Source organism: Amphiprion ocellaris, chromosome 3, assembly GCF_022539595.1.
Source record: "Amphiprion ocellaris isolate individual 3 ecotype Okinawa chromosome 3, ASM2253959v1, whole genome shotgun sequence".
Taxonomy (NCBI): Eukaryota; Metazoa; Chordata; class Actinopteri; family Pomacentridae; genus Amphiprion; species Amphiprion ocellaris.
Genome location: NC_072768.1, coordinates 15226345 through 15252485, shown reverse-complemented (window position 1 = coordinate 15252485; position 26141 = coordinate 15226345). Strand labels below are relative to the sequence as shown.

The 26141-nt window shown below is 42.0% G+C and overlaps 1 protein-coding gene across 6 annotated transcripts in view; it reads right to left on the bottom strand.

The window, feature by feature from the left end:
- reln (reelin) overlaps positions 1 to 25620 on the bottom strand; it is a 97202-nt gene extending 71582 nt beyond the window's left edge. For 4 of the 6 annotated variants that reach the window (XM_023277919.3, XM_055008760.1, XM_055008757.1 and 1 more), the window contains exons 1-2: positions 25075 to 25620; positions 3568 to 3675 (exon numbers count right to left, since the gene is read on the bottom strand). In XM_023277919.3, coding sequence (XP_023133687.2) covers positions 3568 to 3675; positions 25075 to 25327 — 361 coding nt within the window. In that variant the 5' untranslated portion in view covers positions 25328 to 25620. The remainder of the gene's footprint in view (positions 1 to 3567; positions 3676 to 25074) is intronic. The other 2 variants (XM_023277920.3, XM_023277921.3) reach the window with 1 other exon arrangement.
- Between the last annotated feature and the right edge of the window lie 521 nt (positions 25621 to 26141).

The following is a 26141-nucleotide window of genomic DNA, read 5'->3' as shown; positions in this document are numbered from 1 at the left end:
AAATTAAATTCAAATGAAACTCCATACCTTACCTCATCCATTAACTGTATGCTGCAACTATATGAATTCTAAAATAAAATGTTGAGTGTTTCCTGACAACCTCTGGCACCTTGAAATAGAATAACTGCTGCAGACTGTCTCGGCCAGATTAGTTTATCGGCCTCCTTTTGGGCACATTTATAAAACCACAGTCAATTTACACTCCTGTGTTTTGCCGCTCTCGTGTGGGCCTGGCTCCCAAACATAACATTGTTTTTAGCTCCAGTTTGTCTGATTGTGCACTAGCCATAGCAGAGCAGTTACAGCATCATAAAGGTCTGTGGTTAGTCACCCGGCGGCAAGTGGGGGATCTCTTGCCTTGAGGCAGCGGAGGAATGAGCCTTGGGCAGCCGAAGCCACAGCTCAGCCCAGAAGCAGAAACCGTGGCATTCCACAGACTACCTTAAATGGCACTGCAACTGCTTCATCACACATCAGCTAATTCGACAATGAGTGGGTGTTGAGTTCTGATGATGCAGTAAAAATTAGTCCCTCAAAGCAAAACACTTTTATTACAATTGCAGTGTGAAGTGCGTTGTAATTCAGAGGGAGTGGAGGACAGTAAAATACAGCTTCTGTCTCCATGTCATGGTGTCCGTGTATGACGACATGTGAGGGTATCTACATTCATGACTGTGGCAGACCAAAATAAAAACATGGAAAGACAAACGACAAAACATGGCAAGAAGAGAACCAGCAAGCACGTGTATTACTGCTTTTATGAGCTTCAAAAAAGCAGTCAAGGGTGACACAGAAGGCTGAGGGGAATTCCCTCTTTGTAGGTCATCGTGTAGTCATCCTGTCTACTTGCTGCCACAACTTTGACCACACCAACCACTGGACATTGTAATTTTTCACTCTTTAAAACCATCCACGCTCCCTCTATGTCTCTCTTTCTTACCCTCAGTCTCTCTACTAGCATCAACCCGGCAAACATAAATGATCTGCCGTTTTCCTTCGCTTATGCGATGTATTAAGTTGTTATTTCAAATATCAAACACTTTCACTAATCTTAATTTACAACTGATCATCTCCCTGTGTGTGCGATTCTGTGGCGGCAGCGCTGAGGTTTCAGTGTTCCAGTGCTGGAGTTCGTGTTGGTTTGTACACTTACACATCTGTCAGCCACATGTTCCCCCAGCCAGCCACCACTTCAATAACTGTACACAGCTGGTGTGTGTGTATGCGTCTCTGAGTGAGAGTATTTCTATTGGATTTCATGTGTGTGTGTGTGTGTATGCATGTTGTTGCGTTGTGTGTCTGTGTGTAACTGTGTCCCCGACATGCCTCCTTTTGGGGGGATTAAAGCCACACCCCATCTTAGACGCTGTAATACTAAACACCATTATAAAACTCCCATGAGGAGTTGAGTGACCTTCTTGTCCTCACAGGTCTCTTTATATTTGTCACAACAACAGACATCAAGCAGCGTCTCATTTTATTGTTCCTCTTTAGTATCTTCAAAGCATTTTGCTCAAACACTGGTTCTCTTATGCGCAGTAATGTCACCAGGTTTCCATGAGCTCACTGATGAAGCAAATTCGCTCTGGGAGCATCTTTCTTCAGCCCTCCCAAGGCTGAAGAGCTTTCAGTCCCCAGATGCAACGCCATGGACCAGCAAACTTGCTGCCACTTGGATGTTGAGCGTGTCTCATAAAAAAAATCCCCTCTACCTAATAATTGTTCAGACAAATGAAGTAAAGGAAAAATAAAACCGTGACTTAGAAAGCAGTTCCGTGTCAGACAGTATGGTTGTAATAAATCTCTCTTCAGTTTCGCCTTTATGACAGCACTGATTCTGCATGCGCTTGTTGCTCCATAGAGTCCACAATGGGAGAGGACGCAGGAGAATTAGAGCAGAGAGACCAAGCGCAGAGAGTTCTTCAGCTGAGGCCTGAATGACTGACTGCTGCTGTGAAACCTGGACAGCATCACAGCTTAGCAGATTACACATGCTGTAACGGAAGGCTTTGCAGACTTATTTAAACATACACCATGTAGAAACTCATGGTTCCACAAGCTGCTGCCTGTCAGGCTATGCAGCCATACGATTAAAAGTTTTGAAATAATTAGAGTAAAGCAAAGGTGACGCAATCCTTGCTTGGATGCCTCCCCAGTAAACAGAGCTGCCAAGAGTGAAGAGCTGCCCTGGCCAGAGTGAAGTCAGCGTCTGAAGAACAGTGGAGTTAGTCAGGATAAGTGAACCTGCTGGGCAGAAGTTCTGGGCCGGTAGCCCTGTTCTCTAAGAAGTTCTTTATGGCAGGTCCATCACCCCAAGAGAGTCCTACCCACACACACTTCGTCCGAGTTTAAAAATCTTCGTAGTAGGTACAGAAGGGAGTCGTGCTGAATGTAATTCAAGCCACTCCTTACAGTGTAACGAGAATGCACTCAAACATTTTAAATTTGGGTTCATATTTTTCAGTATGAGTAATAGTAACAAACAATTAAGAGAGAGGAGTTAATGTAGATGTAACGTAAAGTTTGCAGATAAATAGCAAAATATAGATCCAAATTGTGTAGCATTTTGCTACTTAATACTTCCACTCCACTACATTTCAGAGAGAAAAACTGTTCTTTTTACTCCATTACATTTACCTGACAGTTTTAGTTACTTTTAGAGGGTTAAGGGTTTACGCAATGGATAATAAAGCAAACTTTTAAAATATAATTGTTTCATCTATGAGTTGTTAACAGCTGCACCAAACAGTGATTTTTTTTTTCCCTCCAAATTTCTCCCATGGTTTCATTTCAGTAGATGTTAAATGAACCAAAATCTTACCAGAAATGAAAAATAAGAGAAATGATGCATAAACTAAAAAACAGATTTGTGTGTCAGAAAACAGTTTTTTTCCTTTTTCCATTAACCATCTAACGACCTCTCAAAACTGTACATAAAGTAGCTCAAACTAAGAGCAACAACAGTAACATGCTGCTGACACACTGAGGCTTCAGTAATAATAATTTAATTATGTCATAATTAATAATATGTCAGTCAGTAGGACCAAATCAGTACTGCTGCTTTCATACTTCAGCTTCATTGTATTGCTGATAATTATGTTGATATTATATCTTTGACGAAAATCAAATGCCAAATGCATCTCAGCCTATCCACAGTACTTTTCTTGCCACATCTGACCCACCAACTTGACGATCATTAGTTATTTTAACTTTGGTTTTATCTCTCTGAGGTCTTTACTTCTTCTGCTTCATTCTCCAATTTCCTGTCATCCATCTCATATTCCTTTCTCTGTTTTTCTTCTCTCAGACATCAATGAAAACCCATCTGGCCAAACCCATGGCCACATCATCCCCACTCCTCATCCATCACGTCCTGTCACAACAGGAGCAGGGAAGTGGTCTTATGCTCATTCTGGGAACGGATGTGGATCACTGAGCTGGGTCGAGCTCACTGTAATACTCCATAGTCCCACTGCTAAGATACTATTTAGAATATCTGAGGGTTTGTTAGTGTTAATAAAGCACAAGCAATGAGCTGTTTGTGTTGGCAAAAGGAGCAGGACTTACCAAAGCCGAAAGCAGCTGGAGCAGGAATGGGAGCCGACTGGACCGGTGTGGAGGTGTAGAGACCAGTCACCAGCAGACCATCAAAGGACACACTGGTAGAGATGGTTACTGAAAAGACAGAGAAACAAAGGATGCTTAACATTTGTGGTAGCTGCATGTTACTGCAAAAAAATCTTTCACAAACTTAAATTATGAAATATGATACATTATTTAATGTTTTAGCATCCCTGCATCGATACCTCACAGGAGGACGGGAAAATAAACTGTAATTTACTGTTAATTAGGTGTTAGAAATCATAAGTAGTAAGCTTGCGCTTCATTTACACACTGCACAGATAATTAGTGTGATGTACATGCGTGCGGACAGGAAGTCTGGAAGTGTATACACACTGTACCTCACTAACATCCTGCTGGCAATGAACACAATGAGCACAGAGCTCAGGTGTTAACAAATAGAAACAAAGTGGCCATTAACTGGGATGCCAATGAGACCAAACACCCTCCTTAGCAGAGAAAAAAGCACAAGTGTTCAGGAAGGTGTGAAAGCAAAATCTACAATGTGCCACATACACACACGCTGCCACAAACACACAATTAAAGCACATGCTCAATGGGGGTTTTAGTCACTTCTAAAACTGAAAACAGTACAGTATCATCTTCCCCCTCATCACCTCAGTGACTCTCTCACAGGCAACAGAATGTAATCTACCTCATCCTGAACAAATCACAGTACTTAAAGCTAAGCCTGTCCCTATTGACAACCATATTAGAGGAGAGCGATGAGCTAATTGGCTGTAACCCTGATAGCCCTTCTAAGCCTTTATTCATCACAGGTCACAACAAACAGCAGCAGATCCGAAAACTGCCAGAGGTCTATTATCCTGCTGAACATATCTACAGTTTAGTGTATCCAGGAGCAAGTTAACTATTGATCCACCCAGTAAACAACTGCCCTGAGTAACGGGACCACAGAGTTGGCTGCATCACTGGAGGAAGAGAGCTCAGCCACTGGACTGCTTCCAGCCAGACAGATCAGAGTACAGGGGAACAGTCTGTGGCTCAAAGGAGAACACACTCCTAAAAAAACTGTTTTATACACTGAGGAATAAAATCCTTTGCAGAGGAGAGAGATGGAGGCATTGTTATTTCCTGACCCTGGAATCCCCCTGCTTATGGGGGAAAACTGAAAGGGAAAAGGAGGAGACACCCACAGCGTTGCTGTGTTTTAGGAAGAATAGCAACATGTCAGTTTGGTCTCGGGGCGTTCATTCTTCAGGGCTTGGTGTGTTTCATTGTGGGAATCTGGGTAGAGCAGACTCTTGTGTGGCCCCGTCTGCCTGCCTGTCTGACTGGGTGACTCCATTAACATGTCCTCACACAAGGCGCGTGTGTGTGTGTGTGTGTGTGTGTGTGTGTGTGTTCTCCATGTGTCTGTGTATGCTGAATGTGTTACACCCTGTCTTAAGAGCTCAGTTCAGCCCATATCTTCCCTCCCTGTCGCTCCTCCATATCAAAGCCTCAATAATTCATCCCACAACACTCATTATTGTATCCAGACATTTCCTCCTTTAACATTAACGCAAAAATCCAGCTACACATATATAAATGTATATACATATACATTTATATATGTATATACAGCCATGACAACAAGCAATAATTGGTTGATCAATATAATTAATGAAACAGAGTGCTTTTGTTCTAACTAAAAAAAACATTTTGGAAAAACGCTGACTAAAATATCAGAAACGACTAGATTTAGAACTTGAAGAACAGACAAAATAAACAACAGCCTATTGTAACTATACATTAAAGAACACTTCATTTACTATGCTATAATAATAGGACAAAATCTAAATAAAATGACACAGAAAACAGCAACACAACTCCCATACTTCATATGAGGATATAAATTAGATCAAACTCAATGTGTTGGACACAAAACAAAGTCTGTCCCATTTTTTCTTTGTCAAAAGAGCTGCAGTCTTTAACAGTTAAAAGCCAGTAATGTTATTGAATAAATGTAAAACCTGGATTGCTCCAGTCTCCTCATAGCACACTCGACTCATAATAGTTTTATACAGAACTACCTGATCTAAATGATAAAGTGACTTGTTCACTGTAGTTAACATGAGTCCAGCTGCTGGAAACATCTGCTCTGCTGGAACAGATGTCCGCAGAGACTGTTGCACTAACTTCTTCAGTCCAGGAAATCTTTCAGTGTTTACTGCCACCACTAAAATATATTTATACTCAAAGCAGGCGAGTGTCACAGCTACAGCTCGTCACGTTTGTTTTAATATTGCTGAAAGCATGTGTAATCAGTCCCCCTGCTCCAGAACGTTAGCGGTGTTAGCAGCTACAGTTTCTACCACTGCCGTTTGACTCTCAGCTCCTGGCCTGCATTAACCCTGCAGCTGCTGTTGCTGCTGTTCAACCTGCTAGTTTAACATTGGCATGAGCCTCAGAGAGCTAGCTAAACCAGCCAAACAACGCTGAGGATTTTTCACAACTTCAGGCTGCTGTGTTTATTAACATGACTACCACAGTCAGCAGAGCCAAGCTGCAACGTTCTTCTTTTTGGATGGCAGAGCAGAGTGCTTGATGTACGATTTGTGCAGCCCACGAGGCTACTATCAACAATTTGTTTTATAATTGTGATACTGCACATCCATTGTCTTCAGTATCATCGGTGAATATATTTTTTATCAACTGAATCAATTAAACTATGAAAAGTAATCAATCAATTAACAGTCAGTTAATCAAAATATGCATAGATCAACTACAGTATTTCTGTATTCTATATCTAAAACAGATGTATGTGGACATTGGTCAAATAGTAATATAAAGTCTGATCTCAACAATGAAAGACGCTCAGTCTATTCTTAATATTAACCAATCAAAAGGGAGAGCTGTTTGCAAAATAATTCATATGAAATCTTGATTATGCGCAAAAAAAGAATAGTAAGAATGGCTCGAATAACACTGTGTGAGCAACAAGTGATGTCTTTTTCTGCTAACTACTATCAGCATGTACAGCGTGTACAACAAGCTGTATTGTGAGAAAGACAGATATTTTGCTTGGCAACAGGAGCATTATCATATTCAACCCATGTTGCTCAGTGCACCTCTAACACTGCAATATCCACAGAATGCAGGGAAAAGGCCTTCTCATTCAAACAAGCAATTACCGTCTTCATACTATGCATGCATGCGCTCCCCATTTGTGCTATTTCTGTTCCCTAGAATACATTATCTATTCAACCAATCCATTCCGCAGTGTGGTGAGATATGTTATCAGTGTTTACATTATGTTGTATCGATCCAAGGCCATGGCATGATGCAGTATTTAATGGAGTAATGGACTGAGTTTAATGCAAGTTGGACGGTGCTTCACAAGCCTCAGTACACACAAAACGCTCATTTCTGCGCTTCCATGGACCTGCATCACCGAGGTTACACACACTCCATTACTCGCCACAGACGCTTTAATACTCACAACACAATTACACGCAAAAAAGATGTTTTTTCTGCCGCCACCATGCCATTTCTCTCTTTAGCCGCTGCTAACACCTTTCTTCCAGTTTCACTCTTATTTGAAGTATCACTGTAAAAAAAAAAAAAAAAGCTCTCTCCTGCATTTTCCCCATCTACTCCCTTCTCATGAATTTTCTGTTCCCTCACAGCAGCGTACCTGCACTCTGTTTGATGTAGAGGCTGGCAGGAGAAAGAGTGGAGGGGAGGCAAAGCTAGGGGCACAAGGTTACAATCGAAAAAGAAACAAGAACGGGGGCGAAAAGCGATGGAGAGACTGGGTAGCAGAGTGGCCCATAGAGAGCAGCACTACCTGATCAATACAAATCCAAGATCTAAATTATTTAGACAGGCCTCTAACACCCCACTCTCACTCGCCTGTGGAACGCATCAGATAGATGAGCCAATCAGATGAGATAAGATCAGATCCAATCACCTGTGGGGGTAGTTCACACTCACACACACATACACAGATCTAAAGGAAGGCCTTTGATGGTAGCCTTTAACATTCTTGTCCATACTTCATTTCTGAGCACTGTTCACTTGGCCGAGGGCGATGAGAAGCCATGAGGCGGGAATGGGGGTGAAATTTATTACCAACAGCCTCATTCAACACATTAGCAGCCTCTGTGTTTGTGAGCGCTGTGTGCAGTTGTGTGTGATTTGTTCATGTGTAAACAGACCAGGTGTCAGGCTCATGCAAACATCTGGAGTGAATTTTAGGTTTTTCCTGCTTCAAGAATAAATCTCTGAATGAGTGAAACAACAGATGCACAAAAAATATTTTTTGTCATCCTTTCTACATTTTCTGTGTCAATTTTGATCGTGAGGTTAGTACTGTGGGATGGGCTGGTTTAAAGTGAGGGCTTAAAGGGGGAGTCTGCAATTCTGTAGGATGATTGCTGATATTTAGAGGAGACTAAGGAGATATTGACTGAACGTGACATAAAGTGTATTGGATTAGAATCGCTATTTGAGTGCTTCAGTTTGTGTGATACGTTTGATGTCTATGAAGCTGTGTTTTCATTCACCTGGGAATCGTAATGGCATAAAATGGGCAAATCCTACCAACATTTTCTTCTGTTAAATGTTTTAAAATCACACGCTGTTGTTGTACAGTAGGTGTGCTGGTTTCTACTTACTTTCATGTGCTTCTGGTCTAGGATAATAATCTGAGCGTGTGATTGTCAGTGTTTTTAGGAAGATGGTGAGAAAAGTAACTGATTGGGTCCAGGTTCCAACAGACAAAATGAACAAATATTCAAAAAGAAGATATCAGCAGATGTTCAAGTTTCAAGAGGCGAGCGGTCGGTCCGAGTGTCAAGCCTGCAAGTGCTCGTAACTGTCTCGGAAAAACCCTCATTACACTGTATGCATAGTGCTCATACGCACGTACAGACGCTCATATTTTGTACTTGAACACACTACAGAGCACATCTCTTGGCCCTAAGCCGGCATGTAATATTGATGATGTGATGTGGTATGCCTCATTATAGACACACACAACCGTGCTACTACTCAACTATTGATGGGCCTGGGGCTTTCTTCACTTCTCTGGATCCACCAGGAGTAATGTTAGGGCACAAAGTATCAGCACACCACACAGCACAACAAAATACACATTCACAAACACAATACTGGCTTTGCTGACAAGTCTCCCACACACACACACAGCAGACACACAGAAAACACATAGTGATGACTAATTGGGAAAGGAAAACGAATCCTTCGTGAAAATATATGCCCCCAAAATAAGCTCACAAATATTTGCAAGTAAGTCAAAAATCATATTTGCCTTCAGTATATTACTTCGTTCTGTCTTAGCAGCTTTTTGGTTTGAATTTGTACGTTAATATTTCGGTTAGGATTCCCCCTGACTTCTTGTAGTCACCTGGCAATCAAGAACAACAGGACTGCATTATCACTTGTTATCACCTGAGTGCATTGCCTTATCTGAATGCTGTAAAAGCATCATTGACATGGGAATAACAAGGTCCTGGAGGAAGACGGTGAATGTGTTTAAAATTTTATAACATACTAGAGTACGATTTTACACGAGTCCCAAAGAGGTGTGCTATTGCCTTTAGAAATGAATGCACCTGTAGTAGGCAGAAAACCTGTTTTCCTGGTTGTTTTTTTCTCTTTATTTATAGTACAAACAGTGAGGGAGCAGCCATGAATGATATATGGTTTTGGCCAATTCCTTGAGGAAAAACACAGGTCTGTTAAGTAGTAAAAAACAAACGAAAAAAAAACAGACCAAATGCTCATAGTGAAAATTCTAAACTAATGTGAAAGACTCACTGTATGCTGGGTCAGCAATCATAACAGGGTTTAGAAAAATAGGGCCCAGTGGCATCCTAAAAGCAATGGTAATGCCTCCTTATGGTGTTGCAAAGCTTGGTAGGTACTGTGGTTGGCAATGTTTGGCAGTATGAGCTCATTCTTAGAAAAAAAGAAAAGCAAGGTAAGGGATTAGACCAGAGCTGGACAGGAAGTCTCGGAGCCCTGAGAGAAGACCTGATTTACATTGCAGACTGGTCCGTTTGCATTGAAGTGGCTCTGTGGTTGGCATGGCCTGAACAGCTCCTTTCTGCTCTTCATGGACAAACACACCCACCAGTCATCACCACACCCACATTCATTACCTTTACTTTACTTACACAAGTCTCAGAAAAACATTTAGAACATACCTACAACTGGAAAGACATGGATATAGAAGGGGGTTTTGACAAAATTTGTTTTTGCAGCACTGAGTTATACCATAGACTGGAAATATGAGGTAGTAAAATGGCAGAAGTAATTTGTGAACGACATGACAGCAGTGATGGTGTAACAGAATATATTATCAATGAAATCCCCGTGTTTTTTCCAAGTGAACCAGGAGGATGCCCTTTTTGTTTCCAAATGGATGGAGGTTTTCCTGGCAAGGATCTGGATAAAGATAGCCGACCATCTGACCCGTATCCCACTGGCAGACACACACGTGCCCCAGAGAGGACCAGGAAATGGAGACCAGACCATGGGGAAGCTATAGTTCCATCTGTTTCCATCGCCGTGCCAGTGTTGGGGTGCCACTTCACTCTGAGCTTCCTGAAATGGTTCAAACTGTCAGTCACCTGACCATGACACTGTGAAGGATAGGCCGCTATTTCCAATGATAAGGAAGGAAGGAAGGAAAGATTGGTCCTTTACACTGGCAACAAGTTCAAGACTATACAAACTATCAAAATTATGGATGTCTGAACGTCCCTCTGCAGTTTAAGAAGACTGTGTGGGAAGTGTGTTTCTACACATACATGTGTCATGTGGTGTTCAAGTCAGGTCTGAGAGGCATCATTCCATTGCGTAACCTTCTGGCACCATCCTGGCCTGCTGGCACTGCCATCTGCTGCTGTGAAGCTCTAGATCACAGACAACCTATCAGCCACTGAGCTTCTACAGGTCTGCTTATCTACAACATCTACAACGTTTTCTTGCAAAAGGCTGGATGAAAGCAGTCTATCTCTTGGGAGTAGTTTGCAGGTCCTTTCATGATCACTACCATAAATTACGGCTGTTTTTTGTTCTCGATCCAGTTTTGCTCTGTTGAGGTTTGACGTGTTTACTAAAGAGGGGAGCTGAAGCTTTACTGCTGGCCTAACTTGGCTTCACCCCTGCAACAGCCGTGGAGAAAAACAGGAGCGAAGAGGCATTTCTGTCACAAGCATCCTGTTCCTCACACATAATCTGCCTCACAATCACACTTCATTGTGCTGTTCACATACGATGCATACAATGTTCAATGCTTAAGCACGAGCAAGAACAGGTGTGTAAGTTATTCTACACAAAAAGGATCCTCAGTAAATATGTTTCTAATAATCCAAAGTTTCCCGACTATAACATAAGTTTTTAAGCTCCAGGGATGTCTTCTTTCATTTTGTTTGGATTTTAGGAAATATCGCTTTCACCATCTGCAAGTAATCTGCAAGTCATATTATTCTGCACACAATGTATTATATATACTTTTCATCCCTAATACTAAAAAAGCTTATATTGGACTTACAAGGAATATACAGCCCTGCTGGGAAGGCATGTCAACTAATCAGCAAAGTAAAATCAGTCATGACAGAACTTTTATTCGTAGTTTCTGAAGTCAAGCACATGACGCTATGAGATCTCAAAGGCGATTGTCTTTACCTAAGATTAGCTTTGACAGCAAATCATCTCTCTGGGCTTTTAACATTATTCATTGTTTCATTGGACAGAGGCCTCAAACTGCATACAGGTCCTGTCTCAGTACCGATCTCTTCCTATGAAAGACTCTGAATCAGTTTTGCTACAGTTCTTCATACTCATCAGTCTCGATGAGAGGAGAAAAGAAAGAATTATAGTTGTAAGAGCAAAAAACAACCTAATATGAATAGCCTGAGACTTTAAGGAGCACGCAACCCAATCCTGCATAATTACTAATTAAAAGCATCTTAAAAGCATTAGATTTACAAACATTAATCATGAAGGGAGCATTGTTCCTCATAACATGTTGAAATGGTGGTTTCTGTAAAGGGTTATATTGTAACAGGGTTCAGGAACACCATGATTCTTTCCCTCTGTCGCTTGGTGACTGCCAGGACTGGAGTGAGCTGTCCTTCTGATCAACACCATGTGTTCTGCAGACAGAGAAAAGGCTTCAGCCATCCAGTCCCGACAAGCAAAGCATCTTCCTTCACTTATCAAAGCCATAATGAACACGCTAGCACGCAATCAAAAGCTAAGGTGTTCAACATGAGAATCATTAAACAGAATATATAAACAATCTGAATGTACCTAAACGCAAGTCACACAGGAAAGCTGCCACCGTGTAAGCATTCCTGAGAGAAAGTCCAAGGAATGTAAGAAAACACTCTGCCTCAAAAGCTGGGTAAAACCCAAACCACAACTCCTTGCATAGGACAGAGAGGCACAACACAGTCACAGAGGAGAAAAACATCTATGGCAAGCTCAATGACACTAAACACATCCATCCCGACACCTCATCACATGGTCATCTTGCTAAGTAACATACATTAGACAAACAAACAGAGCCAACCAGTAAGCTTGTATTGAAAGTACACACAAAATGCAGACACTGGACACACACTAAACTGTTGCATAACTTCCTTTCCATCTCACCTGCTCTACTGGGAGCTGCCTAAAGAGCAAACAGGACAGAGGTAATGATGGTCACACTGTCAACTACAGATATGACGTCAGTGCCTGATGAAACACACTTATGTCAATTAATCAATGATTGAAGTGTTCTTCTACCAACCACACCAATCCTCACATCACGACCATTCTCACTTGTACAAAATAGTTTTTAATACAGTAAGCAGAGATCAATATGCTTTCTCATTATAACACAACTACAAACTAGATACACAACAAACCTCTGGCAACACACATTTCAATTGGTCAATGCGAGCCCTAACATGACCACTAGAAATCTGTACCACAGTGGAAAAGTTGCTAAGAATTTAATGCACCCAAAGTCTGCACAGATATATTTGAAAATGTGTCCCACAGGCCAGCATATCCAATATCTGTTAGGAGAGTGAGCACCAAATCATCTCTGTCCAGTGTGCATAATAATACTTCAATAAAGGAGGCCATGTGACAGATCCAAGGCAGAACAAGGAGGGTTATTTTTCACTCTTTGACATGTAGATGCTGCACTCAAGAAACCAGTATCTCAAATGTCATCACTACAATAAGTCCATTACAAATCAAAACAGCAGAAATACATTGCTTTAATGCTTTTCCTTAGTGTACCGTAGATGCACTTTAAGTCTCATAAGGGGCCTTCCTTATCAAGTGTACCTTTTTAACCACTATCCTGGAAAAAAACATGCCATTATACAGTACTATGGTATATATTGACAACCAAGTGGTCAAAACCACAGAAAACAAGCAGTATACAGAATACTGCTGTATACTCTGCCCACCTGCACGAGTCAAACAAGAGAGAGAATAGTCCACCATTGTTTTAGCTGAGAGATGAGCTGTTGGTAACACACAACATAGACCTCTCCCCACTTTCAAGAAGAGACCAAATTTAATAAATGTCAATGTCTTGAAGCCACTTGGTCATGTTTTATTTAAATGATACACATTGTTTCTTTTGAAAATATTCCAACTGAGATGAAATAGCCCCAAAAGTGAATATTTTCCTATTGCACATCAAAAATACAATACTTTCAAAAAACAATCCTTCTGTTTGGTCTTTTGCTGAATTTCCATCCTTGTATTTTCGACATTGCATATTCCCGACTCACTAAGGCTTACGAGATGAAAGAGAATAAGTAAGTTAGCACCAGGTGCACCTGCCCTCCTCTTAGTCATCCTCATGGGCTGACACTTCAAACTGCAGTTTTTATCAGAGATTCAACCTGGACTTTTGAACCGTTCGAGCTGCGTGAACAGTAAAATACATGGAGCTTACTTTATGTTGGACTGCAACACAATAGCTGTTATGCATGTCCCAAAAAGAGGTCAGCTTTTCTTACGTACAGTAAATATGGTTTTAAACAATTCTGTGAGCTTTTCTACAACACAGTTATGCCTCTTGAAGACCACACTTTACAAAAAGTGACACAAATATTTCAGTGGGTTCATTTTATTACAGCCAGTCTGGAGAGAAAAAAAAAGAGTATTTTTGTGTTTTCAATCTGTCCAACAAACAAAAATAATCCACAATGAGTCCATGTACCTGTAATGCCTGTAATACACTAACCTAGTTTCAATGCCTGCTGCCCAGGAACATCTGGACACTTTATGGAAAACCAGACAGCTGCCTTTTAGCATGTACTACTGCGTGTACATGCATACATGTGTACACACAGTAGCACACTCACATATGCAGGCTCAAGTTTCCTCCTGTATTCCAGACTGGCAGCAGTCCCAACTACAGAGGGGGGACAAATTAAAGGAAAAACCTGAACCTTTGATCACTACAGTGAGGGGATCCGTTGGCTCTGTTATGCTGTGTGGATCATTTTGCTGGCCTGGTTTGGTTCCACTTGTCTATCCTGATTGGATGGTCTCTTCCACGATGACAATACCTACATCTATAAGGCATGAGGGGGTACTGAATGGTGTTACAATAAAATGATGTAAATCATATGCCCTAGCCACCAGATTTCAAACCAATTGAACACTTATAGGAAATTGTGAACCCAAATGTTAGACTGTGTTCTCCACAAACATCAAAACAACCAATGAATGAACATCTTTTGGAAGAAATATGCTATATCGCTCCAGAAATATTCCAGAGATTTGGAGAATCAATGGTACATTAAAGCTGTTCTGGCGGAGGCCCAACATCTTACTAAGACACTTCTGTTGGTTTTCCCTTTTATTTGTCAACCATATGCATGCTCCCGCTATCACAAATATAATAGCACTAATATGAACAATAGAACTGTCACTGTACATTGATGTTCACTTTACATCCCTGCACTGTCAGTACTTGTCAGAATCCACCCCTCCTTTCCTACTGCTTTATGCTTACACAGTCATTTTTAACATTACAACACCTGTTTATAGTTAGCAAAAATGTGAGCCATCTTAAAACAAAATTAGGTATAATGTAAAACATGAAGGTTTTTATTGTTTTTTTTTTTCCAAGTACACTTCTTTCATTCAGAACAAGACTTATTTCATAATCCTTTGAGGCACCAAGACATTGACTTATCCAAAAGATTTGTTATGGATCAAAAACAATTCACCTAATGTAAAATGAGTATTATTAATGGATCTTGCAGACCATTTGGTCTCATTTAGTTTTCCAGAGAAAATACCTGCAGGTCTCTTGCTAATTCTGAATAATATAAAAGACAACATTACAACTGTTATTCAGCAAGTACATTAGAATTCAGTCTGGCCAATTCTTTGAAGAACTCAAAGACGTCCTGGGAGCTGGAAAGGAAGTGCCTCACTATTTTGCTCTCCGCTCCCTGCTCTTTCTTGGCGTGAAAGTTACAGATTATGGCCAGCTAAGTGAAAAAGTACTGAGATCAGTCAAAGTCTGATGTGCCTCTGTAGCTTTTGGGTATGAATGTTTGGTGGAGGGAGAGTGGCACAGTGGTGGGGAGCGGGGCTACATAGAGCACAGGGGAAAGATTGATTTCTAATTAACAAGCTGGTTGCTGTAATGAAAAACTAGATGGTCTCTCCTGGCAGTGGATCAATGGGGAGCACTTCCCTTGACATCCAGTCTTAATCACAACAGCACAGCTTGGTAAGAATGCACTCATTTCTGTAATTAACGCTGTCACGCTCCCTCCATCTCCCCTTTCTCATCCCCACCCAGCTTCTGTGTTAACCTCTACCTCAGACCTCTGCTTTCACTCCATAGCAGGGATCACTCAGTTACTCCATCACTGTATCCTCCGCTGTCAGATATAGTGGTAAGAGCACATAAGCAAAGGTGTTGAGACACTGATGTATACCTTTCAACTGAGTGGGCTGTACTAAGATGACTGTGTAGAACCACAAGTCTGTATTGATTGTGATCACTGCAGGTTGTACATGTGTGTTGCAGTGGTCCACTTATCTAAATTTCAGTCCTTCTTTAATTATCTGCATCTACAACTGGCCATAAGTTCCCCTACATTTGGACAAACTTACACTAGTTTTAGGGTTTCTTCATTACATTTTGGTAGTTTTGGATAATGTCTGCTTCCACCTGCAACTCCCAAGCACCTTCATCTGTCATTAATGGCACTTAATGGAAAGCTGAGTATGCAGGTATTTTCCTAATCAATCCTGATATTATAACTTGCTCGCTACTTATCCCAAACATTATATTCTTGCAGTTCCATGAGTGATACAAAAAAAGGATGTAATAAGTAAACGTGACTGCCATTTTCAAATGGGGGCTGCTGTAAACACTGAGGTTTGATGAAGACACATGGTCCTGCCACCTCATTCATTTTAAAGTAAAAGAGAGCCCAAAGACAGTGAATAGCAGAGTAGAGAGATACTGTTGACTTGATATATGAGGTATAGCAACTCTCCCTTGAGTACACTGAGGCAGAAGGTGAATTCTCACTTATTCTTAAGTCTAGAGCTCGATCGAGTCTCCGTTTGGGTTGCCTCCTTCAGACAAGCAAAACACAATCAAACACCTGATACACCGGGGTGTAAGACATGCTGCTCCACAGATCACAACTAGTAGAAAGAGATTTTTTTTTACCTGAAAAAGTACATTCGGTGTTCACTTATTTTCCATTTCTACAAGTACATCTATGAGAGCTTATTTTTAATGATATTTGTTGTTTCTCAGTAACTGTCACCAAAATGAAAAGATATAACTGACTGCATGTGAAAGACTAGCCTGCATTTCAGACATCTTGCTGAAGAACCAAAAAAAAAAAAAAAAAAGCAAGCCGGATGTACTGATGTGTACTGGGGAGAAACTCTAATCCTGAGTCAGAGCTCACCGATGACACATGAACCTGTGGGGACTGGAGGTCTGAGGTTTGATATGAGGGAACAACAGGGGAATGAAGTATTTTCAGGGGAGGAATATGTGAGAGTCTGCATGTGTGCGGATGTGTAATCTTCCCCTGCCAGCCTGCTGTGTCTTTCTGGGCAGAGTGGGCCTGGTTGTTTGAAGGAGGCTGGTGCTGAATGGGGGGATAGGGCTGGGGCTAATCCGCCTGTGCCACGCGCCGTGTGCCCAGCACCCGGCCAGTTGCTCCATGCCGCCTCCTCTGTAGTGGGTCCATTGGAGCGCTACAAGTCCCTCTGAATGCTATCAGCACAGACGACACACTGCCCCCCAAGCAGGGATTACAGTTCTCTCAATGAAACTGCCAGAAGGAGGATCTAGAGCAAAAGGAGGAGAAGAAGGAGGAGGAGGTACACAATCCTCCAACAGGAGCTCCATTCTCTAGAAGGAAGAGGCCATCGGCAAAACTGACATGCCAATCAGGAGTAGGTTGGAAAACCACCCCAAGAGAACAACACGAGGATCCACCACTTTTCAAAATCCGGCTTAGAGTCACTCGGCACTCCTTGAGGAGAATGAACACTGGCCCATTGTTATGAGGCCGATCGGTATGAAGACATTAGCATGAGTTTGCATAGACAAACAGAGCTCTGCAGATATCTGAGCCTTGTGAGAAGGAAATAAAACTTTGTAATTATATTTACAACCTGTTTGTAAGATGAAAGTAAACATCAAAGAGACAGAGGAACAGGAGAAACTGTAATGTGGCAATAAAAAATTATTTAAATAGACTGTAGAAGGGTGTGTCCCCTGTGTTTTCTATTGAAAAATTTAAGCAATAAATACAGCGCGGTTGAGATTCATCCTCACACCCTCAGGGTTTGTTGTGTGGGCTCTTTGAGCTGGTGTTCGCTTTCTCACTGTGGTTTACCGCAGAGACTGATACATACAGTGGCCCCAAAAAATATTTACATGATTTATTATTTTAGAGAAAGACGGAATAAGTACACTTGTCAGGAAAAATATTCAACGTAAAGAAGTCAAATTTGGGGTGTAAATGATAAAACAATAGATATACTGCACAAAATGAAGACTATAAAGTACGTAAACACCATATGGTGGTTTCACTGCTGGCTTTCAGCTCATCCACACTGGAGCATCCACAAGCGGTTTTTGTTTTCTTCTTGTAGAACCATGAGTGATCTATGGGACTACTAGATTTTAATTTTCTACAAAAATATTCTTTTAACAAGACCTGAGCTGCCTTGGATTATTGTCCTGCTAAAACATTACTCATGTAGATTTGATAATTTTTTTGACTGATATCTTGAAGTTTGCATGTAAAAGTCCCTCCATGAATCAACAGTTCAGATACTGACGCTGAAGTTCCTTCAATGCTTTACCTGTCTAGCAGTGTGGCTGAGATTTCATCATTTGGCTTCGTTCACTTAAACTTTCTACTATCAGAAAGAAGTTGTTTAAATTATTGGCTCACAAATTAAACATGGTTGCTCTTAGGGATGTCCAATATTGGCTTTTTTGCCAATAACCGATATGCGGATATTGTCCAACTCAATTTTCGATTCCGATATCAACCGATACCAATACCGGTATAGAGGGGCTATTTAACTAATTTCAGGTAACATCACATATCTCCTGTCGTGGAATAAACACATCATGCCTAATTTTATTGTGATGTCCCATTGGATGCATTCTCAAATGCAACAAGGCTTTCCAAATGTAAACACTGTCTGTGCAAAATAAGAAAACTACTTCATCTTAACTTACGGAAAAAAATGCCATATTTATTTTTTTTAATTGTCTCAAACAAGAGTTCGCACTCTCCCTTCTTCCCTCTATGAGTCTATAGTTTGATGATGTCATCATTTGTGCGCTGGAAAATGCCGGCGAAATCCAGGCATTATTTTATCGGTTTTCACGATAGGCAAAAAAAACAATAATGATATTGACCGATATTATATTTTTATGCCAATATTGGTGGGCCAATACTACTGGACATCCCTAGTTGTTCTGTTTCTGTGAATATTATAGATTTAATATTATCTACCTCATTCTTGGACTTCATGAGTGGATTTCAAATTCCACCCAGAACTCACACTACACGTTTAGTCTGCCTTCCAGCAGCCGGAACTTGTAGCTTCTCTGTTCCTGCTGTATGGGTCATTGGACTGGGCAAAATGTGGAGCTCAAAGTGAATACAGGCACCAAGCGTCCACTTGTTATTGTGCAAATTGAATCAACTTTCTTCAAACACGATGTTTCCTCAGTGCTGACAAAAAGAGAAAGAGCAGCTTTATTGTGTGCATTTCTAACACTGAAATTGCACTGCTGGCTTAAATGGTTAATTACAAATATGATGCAGATATCTTTATTGGTTTTTATAAATCTTATTTCTTTTATACTTGAGAGTAAACGGTCTTTTCTCATTGACAACATGCCATTTGAGTCACTTACTTGCTATAGTAAAAGTTATGATCGATTAAATATGTTTGAATGTTTTAATATTTTAAAATAATTGACAAACATGTTCATTTATGCCTTTCTTTTGTTTCCTCTGCCGTACCAAAAATGTACCAAGTGTGACTCCAAAAACACGGTGCCCTGAACATTGTGTACCGTTACACCTCCACCAACAAGAATGCTATCAAATGCTTTCTGCTTCAAGCGTGGAAAGACCCATGACACCATATTTGTAATGGTTTACACGTTGCCAAATTTGTGCCAGGGGTGAAATGTGTTGTTGTTTGTGCTGTCTAAAATGTAAACCTTCACACATCAGAAAGGGACGCGAGGGAAACACAGCAAGCGAGGACACACTAGGACAGCTGGAGCCTCGCTTTTGCACACCGCAGCTTGTATTATCAACGGAGAGGCACTCCAAATCAGGCAAACCCCCAACAGACAAGCACACACTCCAACATCCTGAAAATACTTACAGCCACTCGTCTGCCCACTCACAAAACTTACTGAAAACACAACTCACATTTGCTTGTTAGGAGCTTTCTTGTTTTGGCTGGAAAATGAATCCGTTGAGGAAATTGCAAATAAAAAATGTAACAGCTTCTTGCCGCTTGCCCAGATAAGGCTGGCACAGGAGCACACCTCTGCCTGGCAGGGATCCACTCACTGCCTTCATTTTTAGTTCTCTCTACCACACCTGGCACCATGCTGGCATCATTCTGGCACCAGCCGGGCAAAGGCTAACAATCTAACTGTTATCTAAGCAGATTCTTCGTGCTCCAATGCAGTAAATCAGTTTAACAGAAATGTACCATATAGGTGGCATGTGGGCCATCTCGACACTCGGGGCTTGAAATACTAGCTGCTGCCACTCATTGACTCTTTATTAGAAAAAACAAAGGCAGAGACAGATAACTGGGTCTGTCACTGCAAGTTTGTTATAGCATCATTACATTGTCAGAGGTTTGTACAGTATGTTATAATAGCTCGAGTAAGTCCCCGTGAAAACATCTTGACACAGCCATTTAGCACATGACAGGAGGAAAGGACTAAATTTCATTTCATCCTGTCGTAACATCGACACAAAGAATTGTAATAGCCCGCTGATCAGGACATTTGTGTTTAGGCAGCGGAACATCTGACCTGTCTCTATGTCATGATGGATCACCCACTAAGAGCTGAGTGCTGTGCACATGGCCAGGCGTGCACGTGTGACAAAGGGAAGATTCCCAATGAATATCCATTCTCATTTCTCACCCATCTGCTCTTTGACATAAAGGAAACTGGCATATCTGTGAGAATACAATGGTCTTTAAATGGTTCATCATTCAGTGTCCACAAAGACAGAACACCCAAACACACCCAGAAAGCCCATACAAACAGCAATACACTTGACACACTTCTCTCTACTCAGTGAAGTGACCTATTCAGACAAAGCAGCAGGAGGCAGAGGCTGAGGGGCTGCTGAGCTAATGAATGCACGGGTTTGGACCACTTGAAAGTGCAAGTGTTGTCCGAATGTTGCTTTTCCTTTGCTCACAAGAGAGCCCTATTAAACCATTAGCTCCTAGCGCTTCAATTCTTTCCTCAGTCTTGCCTACATTTTCAGTGTCCCTGCTCCCCTAAACTGAATGTCTGGATGAAAACTAGGACAGTCTTTTGATGGTTCACTGATCAATGCTTGCTGCACCGTAAGAAATACTTAGAGTTTTCCCGTTTTTTTAAATTTTTTTTTTAAAATAGATAAATATAAAATGCCACAGTTGAGCTGAATACAGATGTAAGGTAGGCGGAAACTGTAGGCACATGGAGCAAATCTAATCTCCACAGGAAGAGTGCTCTAAAAAAAATGCGGCACTGACAAGAAGTGGTCAAAGGCCGGAAAGCAGACACTCAACAGTCCCCTCGGAGGTTAAGTGTTGCAGAAGGCGATGATGACATCCGAATAGCTGCTGGACTCACAGCAGATTGATGACATTTTGGCATTCAATCTAAAGTCAGAGGGTGCCGGCTTTCGAAGACTAAAGACGGGCCTCGTGTTTCCAGGACATCTTGCCGTGGTTTTGCTGGTGGACGATAAGAACTGCTACTCTACAGCCTGACTGGGGCCTGGTGTATGTGACCTTCACTTCAACATGACTGGTTTGTTGTTCTACAGACATCAGTCAACAGCACACACACAGAGAAAAACTCCCCCAACCATGACAAATAATCAACTTTGCAGATAGATAATGGCCTCTTTCACTTTGCAAAGCACAGTGAGTTGTGTCTGGTGGTTGGAAGGAGAGCTGCAGGAGTAATTCACAATGTCTAATCTAATAGGTTATCATGGGATGAGCTGATGGTATTTCGTGGGGATGAATTTATCTCCAAGTTCCCATTAAGAATGTCGTTTAGTGGCAATGTCCAAATCTCCTTGAAATGTTGATTGTTTCTCTGGCCTCTTCAATCATTTGTACATGAAAAGGTCCATGGAACAGGGGCTGCTGTAGAAACCACTGACAGATTAGCATTGTACTGTCAACTAGTTCTCCAAGCAGCACTCATGTTTTACCCTCTGTCACTTTCCTTTGCACTGCCATTCCTCCTACTGTTTTTCTATTGTGGTACACTGGCAGAGACATGCTGCTAAAACCCATTGAATATTGTTTGCTTTTCAATAATGAGTAATAATTGTAGCTTTCATCACAGGTGCATATGCATTATTACATACTAGGATGGAAAAAAAGGTACAAATACCTTGGCATACAAAGGCACTCAATCAATCTCACTGGCCCCATTTCTGTTCATACACCTCCATTTTTCTAGTTATTCTCTGCTGACTTTCTGAGGACACCACGCTGCAATTCCACGTCCTCACCAAGCTTTTCCATTGCACAACGCAGCAGAATGATGTTCTCTCTACTCATGATTTAAATCTTATGTGCTTAACTTGAAAGGCAATGTTTTCTGATAGCAAAACAATCTGTTTGGTGGCCTTTTCCTGTTCTTCCACTGCTGCATCACCATCCCTTTTTAAGGTTGTTGTTCATCTGTGAAAATGAACATACACGATTTCCAAAGTAGGAATACAAGAAACAACACAAATGTAAAACATCACCCTTAGATGAACTGTGTTTAGAAACAGGGTTCTGGGTTTTGTATTCTGATGTTGCTTCGAATAAACATGTGGTTGCTGTATGGAGACCATCTCGCATTCCCACAGCAGTGTTTAAAGAGGTCAAACACAAAATGAAGAAAAACTCCAACATTACTGAAATAAAAAGCCACTTCCTGAGTGTAGCAGAAGTGGTTCAAATGGGTCGTTTGATTATTTAAAGGACAGGCTCAAATCCCAGTGTGACCTTACTTCTTTTTGCTTCTGTCTCTCCTCTGAAAGATAAGGCGGTATGTTCGTGTGCATGAGTGACACTTGGCTTTCCATTTTTGTGGTACAAGACCTGACCCCAGAGTCTAAATGCGAGGACAGAAATCTCCACAAATCTTTTCATTTCTTCCCTTTTTGTCTCCCAGCAGTTCAGAATGTCTCTACAGTATTTCTGTTTCCATTCCGTCCACTATGACCCTGCCAATACACCCACCCTCTCAAACATTTCACAAAGAGTAACGCAACCTCTCTTGGTCATTTCATTCTGATAGCTAAACACAGTAATCTTGTGTACAATACACACATACAGAGTACACTGCCCACACATGGTCTTATCACTCAAAAGCAACAGAGACGCAAGAGGCAGCGAGGTCAAGTCAGAAACCCAATTACTGTACGGCCACACAGAATCCTGCTCTGCACCGAATGCTGAGGTGGTTCTTTGAGACACTCACCTCCTGTCTCTTTTTATAAAGGGTCATCTCTCTCTTTCCTTTTGCGAACTTTCCCTCTCTCCACTAACAACATCTCTCCTTCACGGCCTTTCTTCGGTTTCCTTTTCTATAGCCCTTCAACAACCATACGGCCAGAATCTCTAATGCTTTCCACCCCCATTTCCACACGCAGCCCTTTCAGTGGTTATATCACACGTTGCTTTTAGAAGATTAAGCCAAATGTAATCCAAAACTAAGGCTCAGAAAGCACATAAAAAGCATGAGAGGGAAAAAAAAACAATTGAGATTAATCAAAATAAAAGCATACAGAAATACAAAAGGTCATTTGTGCAAAAGAACAACTATATGAACACTTTGCTTGTTCCATTACCTCACCAGAACATGTAATTTACCGTTTTTCCCTTTCTATCGTTTTCTGTTTTCAGATAAATGTCCACCCTCAGTTCAATTCATGTATACGCAGCCCTGAGACCACTCAATTCCTGTCAGCTGAGCCTGACAATGACAATAGTAAGGCCATGTAAGGGTAGATGTAACCATCAACCTATGACAGGATGAGAGAGGTAGAAAAGAGAAAAGAGACTGGGATTGCTCCTGATTGCACAACTAAGCACACAGCCAGCAGCGTTTTACTTGCCATTTTTCCTTCCATCCCCACGCAAACTCAGTCAAAACCCTAGAAATTACCAACGACCTGCTGTCATGTGCCAAAACATGGGACAGAGAAAAAAGTGAGCAGCTTTGAACCCTGTCATTTTTCTGTGCGAGCCCCGCTGCTTGTATCTTATCTTCTCAATCCTCTCATCGTCATTTAAATCTCCCCCTACTCCATCCGATCCCAGCCGTGGCCCTATTTAAATCTCTCCCTCCTCCTAGTCCACCACATTTCTAATGCTAATTATCTAAACCTCTCTGTGCGCTATATCCCTCCCATCCACCAGCTAGTTATTCAAATCTCTCCCCACCCGCTCTCCCTACAAGCCCGGCCCCAGTTAAAAGGTGCTTGACTGAAGGGCTGATCCGGGCTGTTATTTTCAGACAGAGAATAATACGGCTTCTTCCAGACTCCTCTCCTTTCCGGTTCTGTTTTCTTGGCCTTTTCTTGTCCTTTTCTAACTGTATACAATTACACAAACTCTGTTGCACATATCCTTTTTGAAATGAAGAGGTTTATTTGCCATGATAATGGAACGCAGTTGTTAACATCGCAAGAAGAGCGTAACAAATCCACTGTTTGTCATATCAAATTAGGTGTAATATAGCAGCAACAGGGTTCGGAAAAGAGACGGGTAACGTACACAAAGATTATGTATATATAGGAAGCAAGATATAATCAGTAAAATAAAATGTGTATGCATCCAACTCTTAGTGAAGAGGATAGCTGCATGGGAATGTGACCTTATTCGGTCAGCGGTGGCCTGTTTGGGTCACTGTCCCCGGTGTTAAGTGAGTGGCGAGAGTGAGTAAGCGGAGTTTGGGAGGTCAGAAGGGATCTTTTTTTCCAGGACCAGGTGTCAGCACATCAGTGTGAGAAAGAGGATATTTATGTTTCCTCTTCCACTCTAAGCATGGCATACTGATTTCTTAGTCTGTATTTCTATCAGTCGGAGCATCTCTTTCTGTGCTCTGTTTGTCCATTCGCACTCGCAGTTTTCACGCTCTCTCACTGTCATTCAGTTGGAGGGATCTCACTGTTAGTCCTGTGGAGAAGCCACCTACACATGGAGCATCAGGATCAGAGGAGTCCCACTCAGCATCACTACTTATTACAGTTATATAAATGCTGGTTTCCAACAGCAGCCACCCCACAGAAACCGCGCACTCCCATATGCGCACACCACAGCGGTACCTCACGTGTGAAGCGAAACACCTGCATGAATTCACTGTACACACAGTGTGCTTAATTCCTGCACATGAAGTTGGTTTCATATCTAACTGCAAATTTTAGATCGTGCAAGATAGCATTTTTGCAAGACTCAGGAATGTGTATTGATCAAAAGCACTCTTTTACATACTGAAAACTATTTAAAAATAATCCAAAATTCACAAGTGAATTTTGAATTCTACAATCTGATCAGTTCAAACATTCATTTCTGAAGTGATTCAATACTAATCATAACTGCTAAAACAATAGATCTCATCCTCTTTTCCATGCAACAAAAAAACTAAAAAGTGGACATCACAGACGGTGTGCTCACCTTGGTACTCCTGTCCAGGGGTGTAGGTGGTAGGGTTGCCTGTAATTTGGAGGGTGAGCAGCACCTCTCCCCCACCTTCTGCCACCCCGGCTCCTTCAAGCTCCCCGTGGTGGGTGCACAGGAAGAAGAAGGGGTTGAAACGGGGGTAGAAGCTCGCCGGGGGCACCCCGAAATCCACGCTGCTGCTCCCCAGGACTAGGGCAAGCAGGGCATAGCCTAAAGCGCCCCCGAGAGAGGCCCGCGCCATGGCCATCTGCCCTCACCAGGCGAGTGGCTGAGGGAGCGGAGGTGGGTGAAGAGACTGATGAGTGGGAGCAAGGACGGCACAGGTAGAGCTCCAGAGGGCGGGTTTTGGAGTCCACGGATGAATCCAAAGTCCAAAAGTGCGTGCGTGAGAGTGATTGTATGTGCAGTATTTACGTGTGTGAGTGTGTGGGCTTGGCCGTCAGGAAAACTGTTCTTCTGCTTCCTCTCCCTGTCCTACCTCCACTCTCGGGGAGTTCAGAGCTTCGCTTGTGCTGTCCTGCTCCGGCGTTTAAATACCTCACCCCCTCCCTCTGTTTCCCTCTCTCCTCCCACCCTCCCTCCCTCCCTCCCTCCCTCCCTCCCTCCCTTCCTCTCTCTGTCTCTCTTTCGCTCTAACACCAGCTCCACGCGTGCTGTATGCGCTCTACAAGACGGCCTCCCTCCTCTCTCATCCAGCTCTTCTCTCCTCCCTCTTCCCTGCCAGTCTATCACTCTGCCTTTTTCCTTAATCTCGTTCTCCCCCTCTCTTATCCCCTTCTCTTTACCTCTCACTAAACCACTGCGTTACTCCACATTGCACTCTTGTATCCCTCTCCCGGGACCCTGGCCGCCTTATCTCTATGCATCTGTTAGTTTCTTCATCCCTAACCAGCCCTCTGACAGATCCCTTTCACTCTCCTCTTTCCTTTGTCTTTTTGCCCATCCACCAGACTGTCTCCTCCTCTCCCACCCACTATCACACCTCCTTTCTCCCTCCCTCTTAAGCTCTCTTCACCTCCCTCTCCTTCCCTTTCTCTCTCTGCTGCTCTCCCACTTGGTCC